Genomic DNA, 18,220 nt, shown 5'->3' on the forward strand with positions numbered 1-18,220 from the left:
TAAAGGGTCTAATAATGCTTTTTAAATTAAAATTGTATTTGACAAGTCCTGTCTTTACTTGTCATTGGCAAGATATCATATCCCATTACTTCCTTTTGTTTTAGCAGTATTCTGTGACATGACTGGAAATGATTTGAGAACAGGCAATAGTAGATGTGTATCCTACCAAATATACAACATAATTAAGCACCTGATAGACTTCTTTTAACTGTATTAATAGATATATTTCTATGGTTTAGGGTCTGGAGGTATACTTATGTATATTTTATGGATCCTGTGGAATTTTCTTCAGTGAACCAACAAGTTTTCAAGATCATCATGGATCAGTACTACTAGTTTTGTCAATTATGTTTCACAAGAGACCTTCATAAATCAAAAATGGGGAGAGCTTCATCTTTCTAGCATAAAATTACAAAGCACCTAAACCAGAAGCTTGAAAAGCAACAAGGACTGTGGTCATAATTCATATGATTCCCCACCCTAGTCCCCAAATGGATGTTAGGAAGAAAACAGATACACAGAGGCTAAGGAGAGGAAACTAAGCTTTGTTGTATGTTTACTCTGAGCAAGCCTCTGTGAAAAGTAAATCTTTAATTCTTTCAAGAATTCTTTATAGTAAATAATTATTATTCCCAGAGGATTAGACAGACTCCGAAAAGATAAATAATTTGTTCAGGATTACACCAGTAACTGGTAGTACCTGCATTTGTACTGTGTTGGGTTCGTATAAAAAGCCATGCCTTTTAAACAGTTTCAGAGTATTGAGATTTCTTAATTTTACCAACATTTGTCTGGTAAAGCTTTTGATCTTATCTAATTTCCCACGATACATAGTAATTATTTAGGACTGTTACAGCAATTTAGTGTCAAGCAAGACCATGATTCCTCCTACAAGGCATTTCTCAATAAATGCTGTGAGAAAGGTTATAATGTTATGTCATTCTACAAGACTGTGAGATCCCATAGTAATATAAATTAATAACTAAGAATTTTTAAACAAAACTCACATTTGCTGGTAAGAAATTTTAGTGACTTTTGTATTTTGTGGTCTAGTACCCAAAAGTCACCATCCTTCATGTAGTCGAAAGACATACATGCTTTACGATTGAGTCTTACATTTCCTTTCCTCTTCAGTAGGAAATTAAACATAAAAGATTTATGATTAAAGCTTTGTTTTCTTTAAAACAAAAGTGATCACAATAAGTAGCATGATAAAAGTATTATTAGAGGTGACAGGCTATATTGCATATGACAGCTGGTATCTTTTCTCTAAGTATAGCAATTTTCAGCCAACTTGGGCTGATGCAATAAAAGATTTGTGATTAAAACATGCACAACATATCTCGGAAGTAGCCAAGACTCTCCCTCAGGAGCTGAATGCCACAGTCCTCAAGAGGTGAAGCTATCTCTTTTCTTGTCAGCAAAGGCTGCCATATGGAGGACTTTCAGGAACATTCAATCACTGCTTCTTCACTGGGATAGCTAAAAATTGTGTTAAAGAGTCTACCACTTTCTCCTGACTTCATAACATTTCAGAAGAAGAAGAAAGTTCAATCCAATTACCAACTAACAAATTTTTTTTCAGTTTTTCTCCCCTGATACAAAGCCTTTTGTGAACAGCAAGTGATATGGGGGACAGTTTTTTGTTTGTTTTTTTGTTTTATTTTGGTATTTTCTTTTCAGGGCTACCAAATAAGGACATGTTGAATTGCTGGAACTAACCAAAAGTTCAAAGGAAAATTTTAGTTTCTATTTTGTACTTCTGGAAAACAAATTTGAAAAACAGAGTAGTATATACTAAGGAGAAATCAAAAGCAAGATACTGTTCAGTAGGTATATATAATTCCTCAGGGAGAGATTGGCCAGATGAAAATGAAGCAATATTTGGTAAGGATGATAGAGCAGCAAAAAAAAAAAAAAAAAACCCTTTTGCATGAAGGGATTCCAAGTTCTTTAAAGACTTACTCATGGAAACACATTCTTTATGGATATATATTCATTTACAATCTATCTTAAATATTTCAGTAAGTTACTCTGAATCTTTTTCACAATGATTAATTCTGTTCAAGCTCACTGTCGGAAATTAAATGGAGATTTTTAAGATATTTTTGCTTTTTTAAGCATTAGGAGAAAATGTCTTCTGTATTGAGGTAATCAAATCCATTGCTCTTAGGATTTTGGGGTTTGACTTACCAAGTCTACAAAGAAAACTCTCCCAGAACTAACAAAATTAGATTACCTTTGAATTCTCATCCCAACTTTGAATAGTCACTAATTCCTTTATTTGCTCTTTTGGTGTTTGCAAAGGGGCTCACTAAAGCCTGAATTGATATAATTATTGGCTCAGATTGTTAGAGGTCTAGGCCAGATGGCTATGGGTTTCTAAAGTCCCAGTTGCCTGTGGTAGTTTTCCTAGTTTGCCTATAGGGTTTGGGGATCAGCAATTGAAAGGGCTACAAACTTGTAAAACAGTATTATTCATGGGGGCAGAATGTTCATCAGCGTGACCCAGTACTAAATACATTCATTATAGGCATTTCTATTCTGCACAATTTGCCACACAGCACTGGTTTCTAGAGGGGGGGAGAAAAGACAATGGCTTATAAAATGCCTTTGAATGCTTAAAAAGAAGGGGAGTTCATGCTGAGACTCCTCTGCTTTCTTTTTTGGAAAGAACCTTCTTAGTAACTTAGGCTGAGCTCTGCCTAGAGTAAGCAAAGTGGAAAAATCAGAAAATTACTTTTTTTATGTGTTTCTGGGGGGCAAAATAGAGAGTGGGAGAAAATAAATGGAAAAAAGTGACAGCGAGATTATGTGAAACTGCAAATATGCAAGTGGATGAAGACAGCTGAGGAATAATGCAAGAGGTATGAAAAAAAGCAGCAAGAATAGAGCCATGATGATAAACTTAAAAGGAATTGCAGAGCAGAAAGAACATCATAAATAATCATATTTTCAAATAAGAATACCATATCAGTTTCTGTGACCTGGATAGAGCACAAACCTCCCATGATATTTCCTTAGCATTTTGATGCACACAAAATGCAATTTTCAGCTCAGGCATTTTATTCTTCAATGTAAACAAGTTTGGGGTTTTTAAAATACATATCCCAAAAGTGTTTTTATAAATAATACATATATTATAAAAATTTGACTTGTAAACTACTGAGTCCATGTTCCCCCAGTATTCATTGTGAAGGCTCACCATGTAAAAATAGTACCTTTCTGTAAAAACTGGCATGCTTAAAGCATAAGATGTCTTTTACCAAAGGTAAATAGGATTTTTTGAAGTACCGGACAAAGAAATGCCATAGCCAATTTTGCCAAAACTCTGGCAGTGTTATAAGGGAGAACTATATTGCTAATTAGTTTCAAATTCTAAGGTGTTCCTTTAAATCTTGCTAATTAAGAGAAATCAAGAGTGGAAAAGAGCCCTTTTCTTATCTTCAAAGAATAAAGATGAAAGAAAAACAGAAAATGAAACCTCTTTACTTGGTCTGTTCTTTAAAACAGAGCCCCAAGAAAATCTGCTTGTGCTCACAGGATGAGAAAGACCCAAGTATTTACAGAGGGGGAGGGGAAGGAGGCGGGCTGAGAAGCATAATTAGAAGCAAGTTTTCAAATTTTATTAAATTCCTCCACCAACAAAACGCACTTAGAGGTATTTTAAGTTAAACCAGTACTTAAGGACTATGAAAAGCAAGATGATTACATGTTTGTGGAAGAAGAAAGGGCAATTAAGAAAACCAGGACAATTTAAAATGCCATATAAATAAAGGCAACCAGAAGTTGATTTGAAGTTTTTCTTCTGTAATTTGTCTCCCCTTTGTCGTGGCACGCTCAGAGAAAGTGAATGCAGTAGATGGAGAGAAGGAGGAGGGGGAGAAGGGTGGGGGAAAGGAGGAACAGTAAAGGAGCCTCTCCCATCCTCCCCCAGCCCCCACCAGCCCTGCTAGCTCGGCTCGCTCCCGCGCCTCCAGCCCCCGCCCTCCTCCTCCTCCCATCTCTCCCTCTCCCACCCTTCACTCCAGTCCGCCCTGCCCTCGCTTTGGGGACTCCATCAGCTTTTGATTTGGAAGGACGCTGATTGGCTGGAAGCGATTCAACACACGCCGGGCAGGAGAGCTTTGTCTGAGTTGAAGTGAAGTTGTACAGATTTTAGACTGGAGTCAGCAATCACGGGTGTTTAGTCTGCAGCCGAGCGAGAAAGGGAGAAAGAATCGCTCGGGAAAGATCCACTGCAGACTCCGCCAGCACCCTGCAATAGATGGATTCCGACTACACAAGGGGGAAAACGCGGAGGTGACACTCTTTTGCTTGCCAAGAGGACAAACAGCCAAACAAATGCAAGGATTGGACTCCATGCCGGTAATGTCTGGAAGTCGTGACACGGTGTGTATAAAACAAAAGTTTGCGAGCTGTTAATTGCTGTGCTGGGTTATTAAGAGGCGCTTTCAAGTTTCAAGTACCAAATGTAGCTTAGCTTTAAGTTGCCAAAGGAAGTTGAGGGAATTGCTTTGTGGTTTTAACTTGCTCTGTGAGAGGAATCTCATAAACTGACCGATGTACCAAATGAATGCTAAAATGCACTTTAGATTTGTGTTTGCACTCCTGGTTGTATCTTTCAACTCCGATGCACTGGGCAAGAATTTGAAATACAGGATTTATGAGGAGCAGAGGGTTGGATCAGTAATTGCAAGACTATCAGAGGATGTGGCTGATGTTTTAGTTAAGCTGCCTAATCCTTCCACTGTTCGTTTTCGAGCCATGCAAAGGGGAAATTCTCCTTTACTCGTAGTAAATGAGGATAACGGGGAAATCAGCATAGGGGCAAAAATTGACCGTGAACAACTGTGCCAGAAAAACTTGAACTGCTCCATAGAGTTTGATGTGATCACTCTACCCACTGAGCATCTGCAGCTTTTCCATATTGAAGTCGAAGTGCTGGATATTAATGACAATTCTCCCCAGTTTTCAAGATCTCTCATACCGATTGAGATATCAGAGAGTGCGGCAGTTGGGACTCGTATCCCCCTGGACAGTGCTTTTGATCCAGATGTTGGAGAAAATTCCCTCCATACGTACTCTCTCTCCGCCAATGATTTTTTTAATATCGAGGTCCGGACCAGGACTGATGGAGCTAAGTATGCAGAACTCATAGTGGTGAGAGAGCTGGACCGGGAACTAAAGTCAAGCTATGAGCTTCGGCTCACCGCCTCGGACATGGGGGTCCCTCAGAGGTCTGGCTCATCCATACTAAAAATCAGCATTTCAGACTCTAATGACAACAGCCCTGCTTTCGAGCAGCAGTCTTATATAATACAACTCTTAGAAAACTCTCCCGTTGGCACTTTGCTCCTAGATCTGAATGCCACTGATCCAGATGAGGGCGCCAATGGGAAAATTGTCTATTCCTTCAGCAGTCATGTGTCTCCCAAAATTATAGAGACTTTTAAGATTGATTCAGAAAGAGGACATTTGACTCTTTTCAAGCAAGTGGATTATGAAATCACCAAATCCTATGAAATTGATGTTCAGGCTCAAGATTTGGGTCCGAATTCAATCCCGGCTCACTGCAAGATTATAATTAAGGTTGTGGATGTGAACGACAATAAACCTGAGATTAACATAAACTTCATGTCCCCTGGAAAAGAAGAAATATCTTATATTTTTGAAGGGGATCCTATTGACACATTTGTTGCCTTGGTTAGAGTTCAGGACAAAGATTCTGGGCCAAATGGAGAAATAGTTTGTAAGCTTCATGGACATGGTCACTTTAAACTTCAGAAGACGTATGAAAACAATTATTTAATCTTGACGAATGCCACACTGGATAGAGAAAAGAGATCTGAGTACAGTTTGACTGTAATCGCTGAGGACAAGGGGACACCCAGTCTCTCTACAGTAAAACATTTTACTGTTCAAATCAATGATATAAACGACAATCCACCTCACTTCCAGAGAAGTCGATATGAATTTGCAATCTCAGAGAATAACTCGCCAGGGGCATATATCACTACTGTTACAGCCACAGATCCTGATCTTGGAGAAAATGGGCAAGTTACATATACCATTTTGGAGAGTTTTATCCTGGGAAGTTCCATAACTACATATGTAACCATTGACCCATCTAATGGAGCCATCTATGCCCTCAGAATCTTTGATCATGAGGAAGTGAGTCAGATCACTTTTGTGGTCGAAGCAAGAGATGGTGGAAGTCCAAAGCAACTTGTAAGCAACACCACAGTTGTGCTTACCATCATTGATGAAAATGACAATGTCCCTGTGGTTATAGGGCCTGCACTACGCAATAATACTGCAGAAATCTCCATCCCCAAAGGGGCCGAAAGCGGCTTTCATGTCACAAGAATAAGGGCAATTGACAGAGACTCTGGTGTGAATGCTGAACTCAGCTGCTCCATCATAGCAGGTAATGAGGAGAATATCTTTGTAATGGATCCACGATCATGTGACATCCATACCAACGTAAGCATGGAATCTGTTCCCTACACAGAATGGGAGCTCTCAATTGTCATCCAGGACAAAGGCAATCCTCAGCTGCATACCAAAGTCCTTCTGAAGTGTATGATCTTTGAATATGCAGAGTCAGTGACAAGTACAGCAATGACCTCAGTAAGCCAAGCATCCTTGGATGTCTCCATGATCATCATTATTTCCTTAGGAGCAATTTGTGCAGTGTTGTTGGTTATTATGGTGCTGTTTGCAACTAGGTGTAACCGAGAAAAGAAAGACACTAGATCCTACAACTGCAGGGTAGCAGAATCAACTTACCAGCACCACCCAAAGAGACCCTCCAGGCAGATCCACAAAGGGGACATCACGCTGGTGCCTACAGTAAATGGCACTCTGCCCATCAGATCTCATCACAGGTCATCTCCGTCTTCATCTCCTACCTTAGAAAGAGGGCAGATGGGCAGCCGGCAGAGTCACAACAGTCACCAGTCCCTCAACAGTTTGGTGACAATCTCTTCCAACCACGTGCCAGAGAACTTCTCATTAGAGCTCACCCACGCCACCCCTGCTGTTGAGGTAAGATCACACCCTGCTAATCTGATCACTGACAGAGCCTGCAATTAGTGATCAGAAGTGGTGTATGTGATAGTTCTTAACAGTTTCCATTCATAAGTAACTATACTAACACCATGTAAATTAAATAGGATGCAAGTTACATCATGTAGGCACAGCAAGTATACACACCTTACCACACTGTTTCAAGTTTTTCATAAAGAATTTTTTGCATGTACTTTGTGGAGTATTGAAAAATAAATGTGAAGCCAGCAAAGGACTATCTACTTCGAGTCCCCTCATGCCCAGATTATGATACTTCAAGCCAGAAATAAAGGGGCTCACTTTATTCTCACAGTTATGGTCTCTAAGAAAAATTTAAAAAACTGACGTCTCCAATTTTTGAAAATTTTCTGACATTAATTTCACTACATGTGTTAGACTGTTCTATTTTACAGCATTCTCCATGCATTTATAACTGATCACTTTAATCTGAACTACAAAATAGAGAAAGCAGTTATTGAGAAGGGAATCCTCTTTCAAAAAGAAAGTCAGTTGAACAAGAGCTTCCAAATCTCCCTGGGATGTATTTCAGTTCTGTTTGGTAGCCGGCTGTATGGCCTATCATTGTCCAGCATATGCAGATCTTTAAAATGGAGATAATATGTTCAATTAACTAGGATGAAACAGCAACTGTTTTCCTTGCTGAAAGCTTGGGAGTACTGGGGGGTTTGTTTCCAGGAATCTGTACTGTCTATTTGGTTTCCAGCAGGTCTCCCAGCTTCTTTCAATGCTTCACCAGGGACAATATCAGCCAAGGCCAAGTTTTCGAGGAAACAAATATTCCAGGAGCTATAGGTATGAATTACCTTTGTGCTACCTATTAAGCTTCAAATATCATAAATGCTGAAGAGTTAAAAACTATACTTTCCCTGATTTCTCTTTCTAGATATGCCCTTCAAGATATGGACAAATTTAGCTTGAAAGACAGTGGCCGTGGGGACAGTGAAGCAGGAGACAGTGATTATGATCTGGGACGAGATTCTCCAATAGACAGGCTGCTGGGTGAAGGGTTCAGTGACCTGTTTCTTACAGATGGAAGAATTCCAGCAGGTAAGAGAGTAGGGAGAGATAAATCCTTATTTTCAGATCCACTATACCAGTGAAGGGAGCAATTTTTCCCATGCTTCTATTTCTTCTTTGTTCTTGGCACTGAAGTATCTGTCATATGCACACTGTTAGCAACTGAACATAAACTGAAACAGTTTAAAATTATTTAATTAAAATTCATAGTAAACAGTTGGTAGAGAATGGAAATAAGCATGCAAGCTTAAGAGGATAAGGAAGGAGTAGGCAGAGGAGGAGAGAAAACCACATTTCTGTCCCCTCTCTACCCCATCCACTACTGCCATAGGACACTCTTGAGCAAGTCTTTATAAAATTACTGGGTGGCTGTTTTTATGCAGACAGTCTGTTTTGGTGCCCAGTGGTGAACTGGACTGTAATTTGGAGGACACGTTTCCTGTGATGGGAACCAACTCACATAATCAGAGATTAAAATACACTAGGGAATGGTATATTTAACCACTAAAAATAGGGGAAAGAATGCATCTCTGTAGGTGGTATGCATGAAATATTTTTGTCACCTTTCATTTTATGTCTCCACTGTAATGGCAGAGGAACAGGCCTGCAGGAGGGGAATTTATAAGTACACAGCTAGATGGAGGGGATCCTATTAAGTTCTGAGCCACATTTTCCTTAGAGTCCCTTCTCTCTCATCCTACTGTCAGAAACTCTCTGATCCAGCTGAGTAAATACCAAGTGCATCACTGCAACAACCCTGTTTGTAAAGACTATTATTAAGTCAACCCTTAGGAACATATAAATATTCCCTTGGCTACTTATGCTTCTAAATTCCACAGAATGTTGATCAAATAACTGCCACTTGCTAAATGAATAAATGAAGTGATACATGAAAGAAAGGCAGAAGAATGTTCTATTACCTGCCTGAGTTCCATGGGACATTGGGTTTCTAAATGTAGACAAGTAAGAGAGCTTAGGAAATAGACATGAGGGAGCTTCAGAGCCACAGAAATTCATTCAGCATCAGTAAACAGCAACTCTGGCTCTCCTCAGTGGTACAGTAGTGGTGGCAGTGGCAATAGCTGCATCAATATTAATATTAGTCCAAGAAGTCGCAGTAGTAGGTACCAACCATGCCCTGGTGCTTACTCTGGGCCCATGGAGGCCTGCATTGCTTGTCTCAACACTCTGACATAGGAATTAGTGGTAGTTGTAATAACAGGTGTGTCCACATTTTTTTTTTAGATTTGAAAACCAAGCTTATAAAGGTTAAAAAAATGTGTCCAGAATCAAGCAATTTGTACATGGTAGAGGTGAGATTTGAACCAACCCCTCTATTCTTAAACACTAATCCATCAAGAATAAGAGCAAGTTAAAAGGTTTTATGTTTTTTAATACATCGAGTGGTTTCTTTGTTCGTATATTCTAAAGTCTTACTACTGTCTGTGAAACTATTAAATGCTGCTTGTTTAATTATGCCATTGCTGTAAGCAATACTGCATTTCTGGCAGGATGAATGTATGGGAAGGACTTCAAGTGGCATTAAGGGCTACTTCTACCATCAATGTACATTGAGAGCCAAACTTACACAGTCACCCATGGCATCTTTCTTTTAATTCATAGACTCCCTAGACCAATTTAAAAAGAAATCCTTGAGAACCTAGTGTAATACATATGGCCTCAGACAACCTGCTCAATGAGAAACCAATTTTATTATTCTTACCTATGAAATGAAAGCGCCAGCTGAATTTCTATGATTCTTTGATGCTGATGGAACTCTAATTTTGAATATTGATCCATAATTCTGAATAACATGATTTCCCAAATTACATTATTTCATAAAACAGAAAAGTATAATATCATGAGTATAATATCAATAGTTCATATTATTTTTTAAACTGTAGACAGTTGACTTACTGAAATTTCAACTTATCAGTATTAATACAAGGAGAATAACTGCCCCTACTTAGATAACCTTGACACTTCTGGGCCTAAATGATGCCTAAAGTCCTTTTTAATTCTGAAATTGTATAATACAATAGCTTATCATGGTCTAATTTTTTTTTTTTTTTAAATCAAGACTCCTCTTTTGCTCTATCCTATATTTTCATAGTTACCACCAGACATGTTCACGGCAGGAGTGTTAAATAATGCTTGAATTAAAATAAAATAAAAGTGTTAAAGAATGCAGACATCAGGGAAACAATAGCTGGATATTGATAAACTCTGGATAATAATGAGTCTAGTTTAGTGAGTAACTTTAAACTCCTCTCAAGTTACACTTCTTTTCAGAGTTAGATGCTCACCTTTATACTATCATTAATATACAGACAATTCTTTACAAAGCAATTCTAGTTTTACACAATCATATTTAATCCGAGTGTGTGGTAGGAGCTTTTTGATAGGGTATAGCATTGCATTACCATAGACCGCATTACAGAACATATTCAGCTGCCTTACTAGCTGTCTGGCTCTATGTGGGGGTGTTGTAGAAACTATTCTGGAGGCATAGAGCACCAGGAAATCACTGATGACCCATAAAATATCTTAAGCTTTATTTATATTTGGCTAGTATAGATAGAAATATTCTTAATTGACTATCAAAGATTACCATCCCTTAATTATGGCCATCATTTTGTTGTTAACATCACCCATACTGTGGTTTATTCTTCACCCTGGCAGCTTCTGCTGGCACATGAGGGTGTAAAACTTGCTTTGTAAACTTACATTCCCAGAAAATATCCCAAGTAGGAAAAAAAAAAAAAAGTCCACATCTGAATGTCATTAATAGAAATCAGCACAGTTTTCTAAAGCATGACTATTTTTAGGACTTAACAGTGTCTTATTCCAACTCTTTTTTTCTGCATCAGACTGTGATCAAATATAGATTATGTTATGTTGCTTTGCCTGCCAACAGGGTCATTTCTGGTCATTCATTCCATTAATTCCCACAGAAGGATCCTGCATTCTGAGCAGTAGAGTCAGCATGCATTTTTGTCTGTTGGCTCATGTTTGTCAACATACTTCTGTCCTTACTCATTCAACTTTGAACTCCAGTACTACACATATGCCTGCAAAATCTCCCTTTTCCCAAAGTATTAGCTGCGCCAGGATGTTCTTGTGATCCTGCTTCTTGATTGAGCTTATTCCTTTTTTATCATCTGTGATTACTTAATTCAAACATTCCTTTTTAATTCCATGTTGTCTCCATTCTCATGGCCAGTATCCTACTCCTGGCTTTCCTTGTATGGCTGGCTTACTGCACCAGCACATGAATTGATATCTCTCTCCAGTACTTTTCCTTTGTCACATCTCTCTTTCATACAGCTTGAACAACTTTTTGAGAACATGTTAACTTCCTTTTGCAATAGGCAGAGCCATCTCTTCATATAACACACCAAATCATTGCTCATGTCATCTTTCTACCTGAAAAACTGGCTTCTTTTCACTTTATCTGCCTAAATCCTATTCATCTCTCAGAGTTTGTTTCAAGTTGCTCTTTAACTACTTCAGCCTCTACCTCTACTCTCATTTTATTTTTACTGTAGTTGCTGTACAATATAATTTATAGATGTACAATATAGTGATTCACAATTTTTAAAGGTTATACTCCATTTACAGTTATTATAAAATATTGGCTTTATTCCCCAAGTTTTATAGTAAATTCTTATAGCTTATCTTATACATAATAATTTGTACCTCTTACTCCCCTACCCACCTGTGTTGCCCCTACCCCCTTCCCTCTCCCCACTGGTTAACACCACTTTGTTTTCTATGTCTGGTGAGTCTGTTTTTGTTGTTGTTGTTGTTGTTATATTCACTAGTTTGTCGTAGTTTGTTTATTCCACATATAAATGATATCATTCAGTATTTGTCCTTTTTCTTTTTTTTAACATGCCCTCAGCATCATAGAGTTTGGCATTTTAACTGGGCAGTTATGACCTCATTTCCTGCTCTTGATGTGGAATCATACCAGAATCCATGTGAGGGGATGCAGCTATCATTGCACTTTACATATGGCAGGCTCTTAATGGAGAACTGATTGTTCACTCAATGATTAATGGCTTGAAAGAAGTTAAACATATGTTTTTCTTCTTATATCCTTAGTATAACAAGATGCTTGCTTCCTGCCCTACCTATAAGGTCTAGCACAGGGACAAAACTGATCATCATGCAGTGGGAAAGAAGCATCCTCTGCTTGACCATAACTTTCCTTTTCCAGAAAAAATTTAACCACCTGGCAGAACTTTCAAAGAGTGATGGAATTGTCACTTGCAGCACTTGACAAGTCCTGAATCATTGGACATAGATCATTGGATACAATAAGAGACATGTACGCTGAGGATGATTTCAAACAGTTGAGTTCCAGGGAAAAGAGTGAAAATACCAATGAAATTAAGAAATGCCCTCTTGTATGCCATTACTCTTCCATCTCTATTATTTTGGTCCTCCTCTCCATTAGTCTTTATTCATCCATTTTTCAAGCTTTTAAAATTATAAATTTTTATGCTAATGTATTATTTCATAACTGAAGTCCATTTATGTGAAGTTATAAAGTAGCATTCCCTGCCTAAAAATTTCTATGATCACATTTATTTTTGAATGTGAACTGTTGTTTTAATCACCCAGATGATATTGTTGGTTATTTTCATTTCATTTAGTTCTCTAGAAAGTTATTCATGTCAGGATTCTTAGAAGCTTATATAATATTTTCCTTTTCTACCTGTCATTAAACATTAAAAACCACACAAAATGAATCAAACAATTAATTCCTTCCCACAGAATTAAATCCAGAAAACAAAGGGGTGTTGTCAGGTCTGCTCCTCTTCCTTCTAACACGATGTAAGTAAGACAGTATAGACAGGTCTCCTTTACATTTTCAGAGACTTGGGGAATTAGGAAAAAAATTCATTACCACTTTGGTAGTTATCTCAGTGCGGAGAAAACCTCATTGACATTAAAGTGTTCCAGTTACCTTCAACACTTTTGGTTTGTCTATATTTACATGATTAACAACAGTAGCTGGTAAATATTTCCAAATAGTAATAATGCATGAAGTCAGCACATCTAAACATCTTTTTGTTCTTATTTAAATTTATCCTTTCTTCATAGCAAAATGACACAAGGAATTCTCAATATTGCTTTTTCTTTCATTCCATACTGATTTCTGTGGGACTGGCATTTGCACTGTCCAGTGTTTTCCTTACTTTGAATTTCTAGCCTTCCTAGCAATCAGACATTTTTTTTCTCACAATCCTTGCTTTCAATTTTGTTCCTTAACTTACCCACTTTCTCTCTTAAGAATTGAGGCCCAGAATTGATGAGGTAGGAGAACAGAATTATCTTCAATGCTCGAATGATGAAGAGCACTGATTCCATACCTTTTAACAAGTCCTTTACTTCTCCTTTTCTGAAAGGCAACATTCTTATTTTTTGCTCTTTAGGGCCACACCCATGGCATATGGAGGTTCCCAGGCTAGGGGTCTAATCTGAGCTGTAGCTGCCAGCCTACACCACAGCCACAGCAACGCCAGATCCTAGCCGTGTCTGTGAGCTGCACCACAGCTCATGGCAATGCCAGACCCTTAACCCACTGAGCGAGGCCAGGATCGAACCCACAACCTCATGGTTCCCAGTTGGATTCCTTTCTGCTGCGCCACGATGGGAACCCTTTTAGAATATTTATTCTTTATTTTTTTGTGCATAAATATTTTCCAAAATTATATTAAGTAAAAACACTTACTAGGGGATCTAGCCTATTAAAATTTTCACTGTATGATACAGTATTTTTAACTTCAGGTATCATGTACAGTGGATGTCTTAATCTTGCTTAACTGAAAATGTATGCCTATTAATTAGGAATTCCTTATATTTCCTTACCCCCAACCGTGTTAACTATTATTTCACTCTTAGATTCTATGAATTTGACCATTTTAGATACTTCATATATATGGAATCATGAAATATGTGTCCTTCTGTGATAAGCTTATTTCACTAAGCTTAATGTCCTCGAGGTTCATCCACATTATCACATATTGGAGCATTTCCTTCTTTTTTAAGGCTGAGTAATATTCCACTGTATGCACTACTACATTTTCTCTATCCATTCGACACTTGGTGGACATTTAGCTTGTTTTCATATCTCTGCTTTAGTGAACAGGGGAATGCTAATATCTCTTTTTTTGAGATCCTGAGTTCAGTTCTTTTGGATAAATACCTACAGATGGGATTGCTGGATCATATGTCAGTTCTCTTTTTAATTTTTTGAGTAACCACCATTTTATTTTCCATAGTGGCTGCACCATTTTACATTCCCAACAGTAGTGTCCAAGGGTTCCATATTATCCACTCCCTCTCACTTGTTTTTTTTTTTTTATTTATTTATTTGCTTTTTGGTTCTTTTGTTTGTGTTTCATTACAGCCATCCTGACAGGATTGAGGTGATTTCTTACTGTGCTTTTTAACTTGTATTTCCCTGATGATTAGAGACTATGCAGCAAATGCCTATTGTATGCAGACACTTTAGACACTTTACCTGGTGCTGTGGATATAGCAATAAGCACCCCAAAGAGCTTGTTCCCCTGACAAGAGATTTGGCATTGTTCAAGAGTCATCCTTTTTAGCAATAAATTTGGGAGGAAGAGAACGCTTCTTATGTAGCCACATCTATAAAATTAGCTCTGAATATAGCTGATATCAATCCAGTTTTTGTTCAAATCTAAGGTAACTTGCATTCTGTGTATTCTGGCCTTTGCTCTAAAATGAAACCATTATATTAAAGAGACCAAATTGTTACTGAAAGAGATGAATGATTTGTGGAGTATATTTACATCTCCACACTTCTAGGTGCTATGTAGTATAGTTACTATATTTGCCAAATTTAGAGATTTCCTCCCCCTTCATTTTTCTACTTTTCTCATATCATCAATTATTTTCTATGAGTACGGCCATTCACATTCCAATAGAGCATTATAGCATCTGGAAGAACTAACCAATGGTTTTTCAAATTCTTCATCTTTGATGACTTTTCCAACTCTTCGAATTTCAAACCTTGAAAAGACTTCTTAACAGGGTAACTACGGATGCCTGGTAGTTGAGGACAATCTACACTGCTATTTTAAGTAACAAGTCAATAAATAATCCCTAATGCTTTTAAGAAAGATTGGTAAGTATAATTACCTGATGGCTTATTATATCCTTGATGCCTTCATGAAAAGTAAAGTAGTTCAGACAGACCTCAATACCTAGAAGGTACTCAAAGGTATTACTCAAGGCTATCTGTTGGCATTCCAAACATAAGGATTTCATCTTATATCTCTGGGTTTTTATAGAATTTATGCTAAGCAAATATTTCATGACCATACCTTAGCTCTTTTCCGGTCTTTCTCGTGTATTAGTTATCAATCCATTTTCTCATTATTTGAGTAGCAGATGATATTCCTGAGAAGCACATGCCATAACCTTCCTTTCCTTATTTAATAGACAAGAAAAAAATATATATGCCAGAAAATATATATGTATGTACATGTATGTGTGTGTGTATATATATAGTGCCATCAGAGTCATTATTGTAGTCTACCTACATGTGTAAAATAATGGGTTAGTATTAGGGTTATAGTTTAAAACTGTCTTATTCTATTTTTTAAAAAAAATATAATTTGTCTATGATTTTTGAGCCACACTAAATATAGTAATGAATTCTCACTGCTTTTCTTGAGCACAGCTATGAGGCTGTGCACAGAAGAGTGCAGGGTCCTGGGACACTCTGACCAGTGCTGGATGCCCCCACTGCCCTCGCCTTCCTCTGATTATAGGAGTAACATGTTCATTCCGGGAGAAGAGTTCCCAGCACAGCCCCAGCAGCAGCATCCTCACCAGAGTCTTGAGGATGACACGCAGCCCGCAGATTCTAGTGAGAAGAAGAAGAGTTTTTCCACTTTTGGGAAGGACTCCCCGAACGATGAGGACTCTGGGGACACCAGCACGTCCTCTCTGCTCTCGGAAATGAGCAGTGTGTTCCAGCGCCTCTTACCCCCTTCCCTGGACACTTATGCTGAGTGCAGTGAAATGGATCGGTCCAACTCCCTGGAACGCCGAAAGGGACCTTTGCCAGCCAAGACCGTGGGTTACCCACAAGGGGTGGCGGCCTGGGCAGCCAGTACGCATTTTCAAAATCCCGCCAACAACTCTGGGCCCCCACTTGGAACTCACTCTAGTGTGCAGCCGTCTTCGAAATGGTTGCCCGCCATGGAGGAGATCCCTGAAAATTATGAAGAAGATGATTTTGACAATGTGCTCAACCACCTCAATGACGGCAAACATGAACTCATGGATGCCAGTGAGCTGGTGGCTGAAATTAACAAACTGCTTCAAGATGTCCGCCAGAGCTAGGAGATTTTAGCAAAGCTTTTTTGTTTCCATAAGTATGGAAATAGGGGACAGTGAAAACCCTGAAAGAACTGGCATTGCCAAATAGTTGCATTTATCATAAATGTGTCTGTGTATATTGAATATTAAATACTGTATTTTCGTATGTACACAATGCAAGTGTGATTATTTTAATCTGTATTTTAAAAATACATTTGTACCTTATATTTATGTGTAATTTAACAGACAAATTTTATTTTTTTACTCCCATGACAAACATGTCTTTCCTAATCATGTAGAAATTAGCCACTGTTTTAAATCTGATGTAATACTCTACCACAAAGTATAAAAGCACTGCTTACATTAGTTATGTTGGGGAAAAAATTGTTATCCTGTAGGAACAACCCCACTAAAGCATTATTCAATTTTTAGTTCCATTAAGCAATCCAGCTTCTTTTACCATTACCTTTTTTTAAAAAAGTAAGCATTGATAAAAATGTTTATTTTGTTATTACTATTATTACTACTTTTACTGCTCTCTGCTAGTTCTGATAGTTCAATTCTTAGAGCAAAATTGGAATGTAACTTAAAATTTTATTCCAGAACTGGGAAGTATCTTTCACAGACAATGATATAAAATAATAGGACTAGAACCAGTTTCCTAACACCAAGGCTCTTACTATTCCAGGGCATCACACTGGCCTGCTTTTGCGAATATTTCTCCTAAAGTATTATCATTTATTTATAGTCAAGGTAAACAGTGAATCTTATTCCATCCTTGTAATATGAGAGGTGCCCCAAGGAAATGGTATCTGTCCTCTAAATGGATAATAGTGTGTATTTTAACAGCATAAACTATTAATGGACAAAGACAATTATGTCAGTGTCCCTCCTAGAGTAGTAAATATAATTGATTTATCCTGAAACTGTTTCATTTCAATCTTCCCCTCTCCTCTTGCAATACTTGAACATTTTTATTTTTTGCAATGTTTTTTGCTATAACTCTTCACTTGTAGCTTTTGTCTCTAGTGCATGATCTCATATTTTTGCTTTTATTTTTAGTATAAGAACACTTGTAAAATTGTAGTTTTTGTTGTTGCAATTCTTTTTTATTTGTTATGTGACAAATGGCAGATTCTTTATTTATTGTGTTATTTCTCTGTGTGGAATGCCTTGGTAAGGGAGATCGTTGTTATGACTATTCTCATTTATGACCAAGCTTCTATTAATGTTATTTCTATGAATACACTATCTTGATTGTACTCTCCAGAAGATTTTACTGTCAATGAAAATAAAAGGAAAATTAAAGCTAAAAACTGTCCATAAATCAGATTCCTGTTCCTACATACATGTTCAAAAGCTTTGCATGAAGCATATCCTTCATGAGTGGGTAATTCAGTGTCAGGTTTTGAATAGCAGAGAGAGGGAACATTCAACTGGCTGGGCAAACAAGAAGAATCACAATGGGTGAAAAATGAATTTGAGATCTGTAATGGGAATGAAAGTACCCTACCATATTCCCAATAGATTAAAAAATTTAAATGCATTTGAAATATAAGCAAAAAAGAATAATGAATAGTAACCACTTGAATATTTTTCAAATTATTTCTCATAATTTTGTGTTAAGTTGTAACAGGAAAAAAAAAATGCTCTCTTACAATGTTTCCAAGAGTTGAAAATATTATTTCCTTCAGTTTACTAGTAGGGGAATGAAATACTAGTTAAATAACCTTCAAATGACTGA

At 37.6% G+C, this 18,220-nt stretch overlaps 1 protein-coding gene across 2 annotated transcripts; it reads left to right on the plus strand.

Annotated features, from left to right (window-relative positions):
• Positions 1–4,044: 4,044 nt before the first annotated feature.
• PCDH18 (protocadherin 18) lies at positions 4,045–17,785 on the plus strand. Of its 2 annotated transcripts, none has more exons than XM_047798964.1 (4): positions 4,045–7,050; positions 7,796–7,884; positions 7,976–8,139; positions 15,833–17,785. In XM_047798964.1, the coding sequence occupies exons 1-4, from the start codon at positions 4,564–4,566 to the stop codon at positions 16,498–16,500; spliced, it is 3,408 nt and encodes a 1,135-aa protein (XP_047654920.1). In that variant the 5' UTR covers positions 4,045–4,563; the 3' UTR covers positions 16,501–17,785. The 2 variants fall into 2 exon arrangements, with proteins under 2 accessions (XP_047654920.1, XP_047654921.1); XM_047798965.1 differs by having other exon boundaries at positions 4,046–7,050; positions 7,799–7,884.
• Positions 17,786–18,220: the final 435 nt, after the last annotated feature.

The sequence above is a fragment of the Phacochoerus africanus genome, chromosome 10 (genome assembly GCF_016906955.1).
Source record: "Phacochoerus africanus isolate WHEZ1 chromosome 10, ROS_Pafr_v1, whole genome shotgun sequence".
Lineage (NCBI taxonomy): Eukaryota > Metazoa > Chordata > Mammalia > Artiodactyla > Suidae > Phacochoerus > Phacochoerus africanus.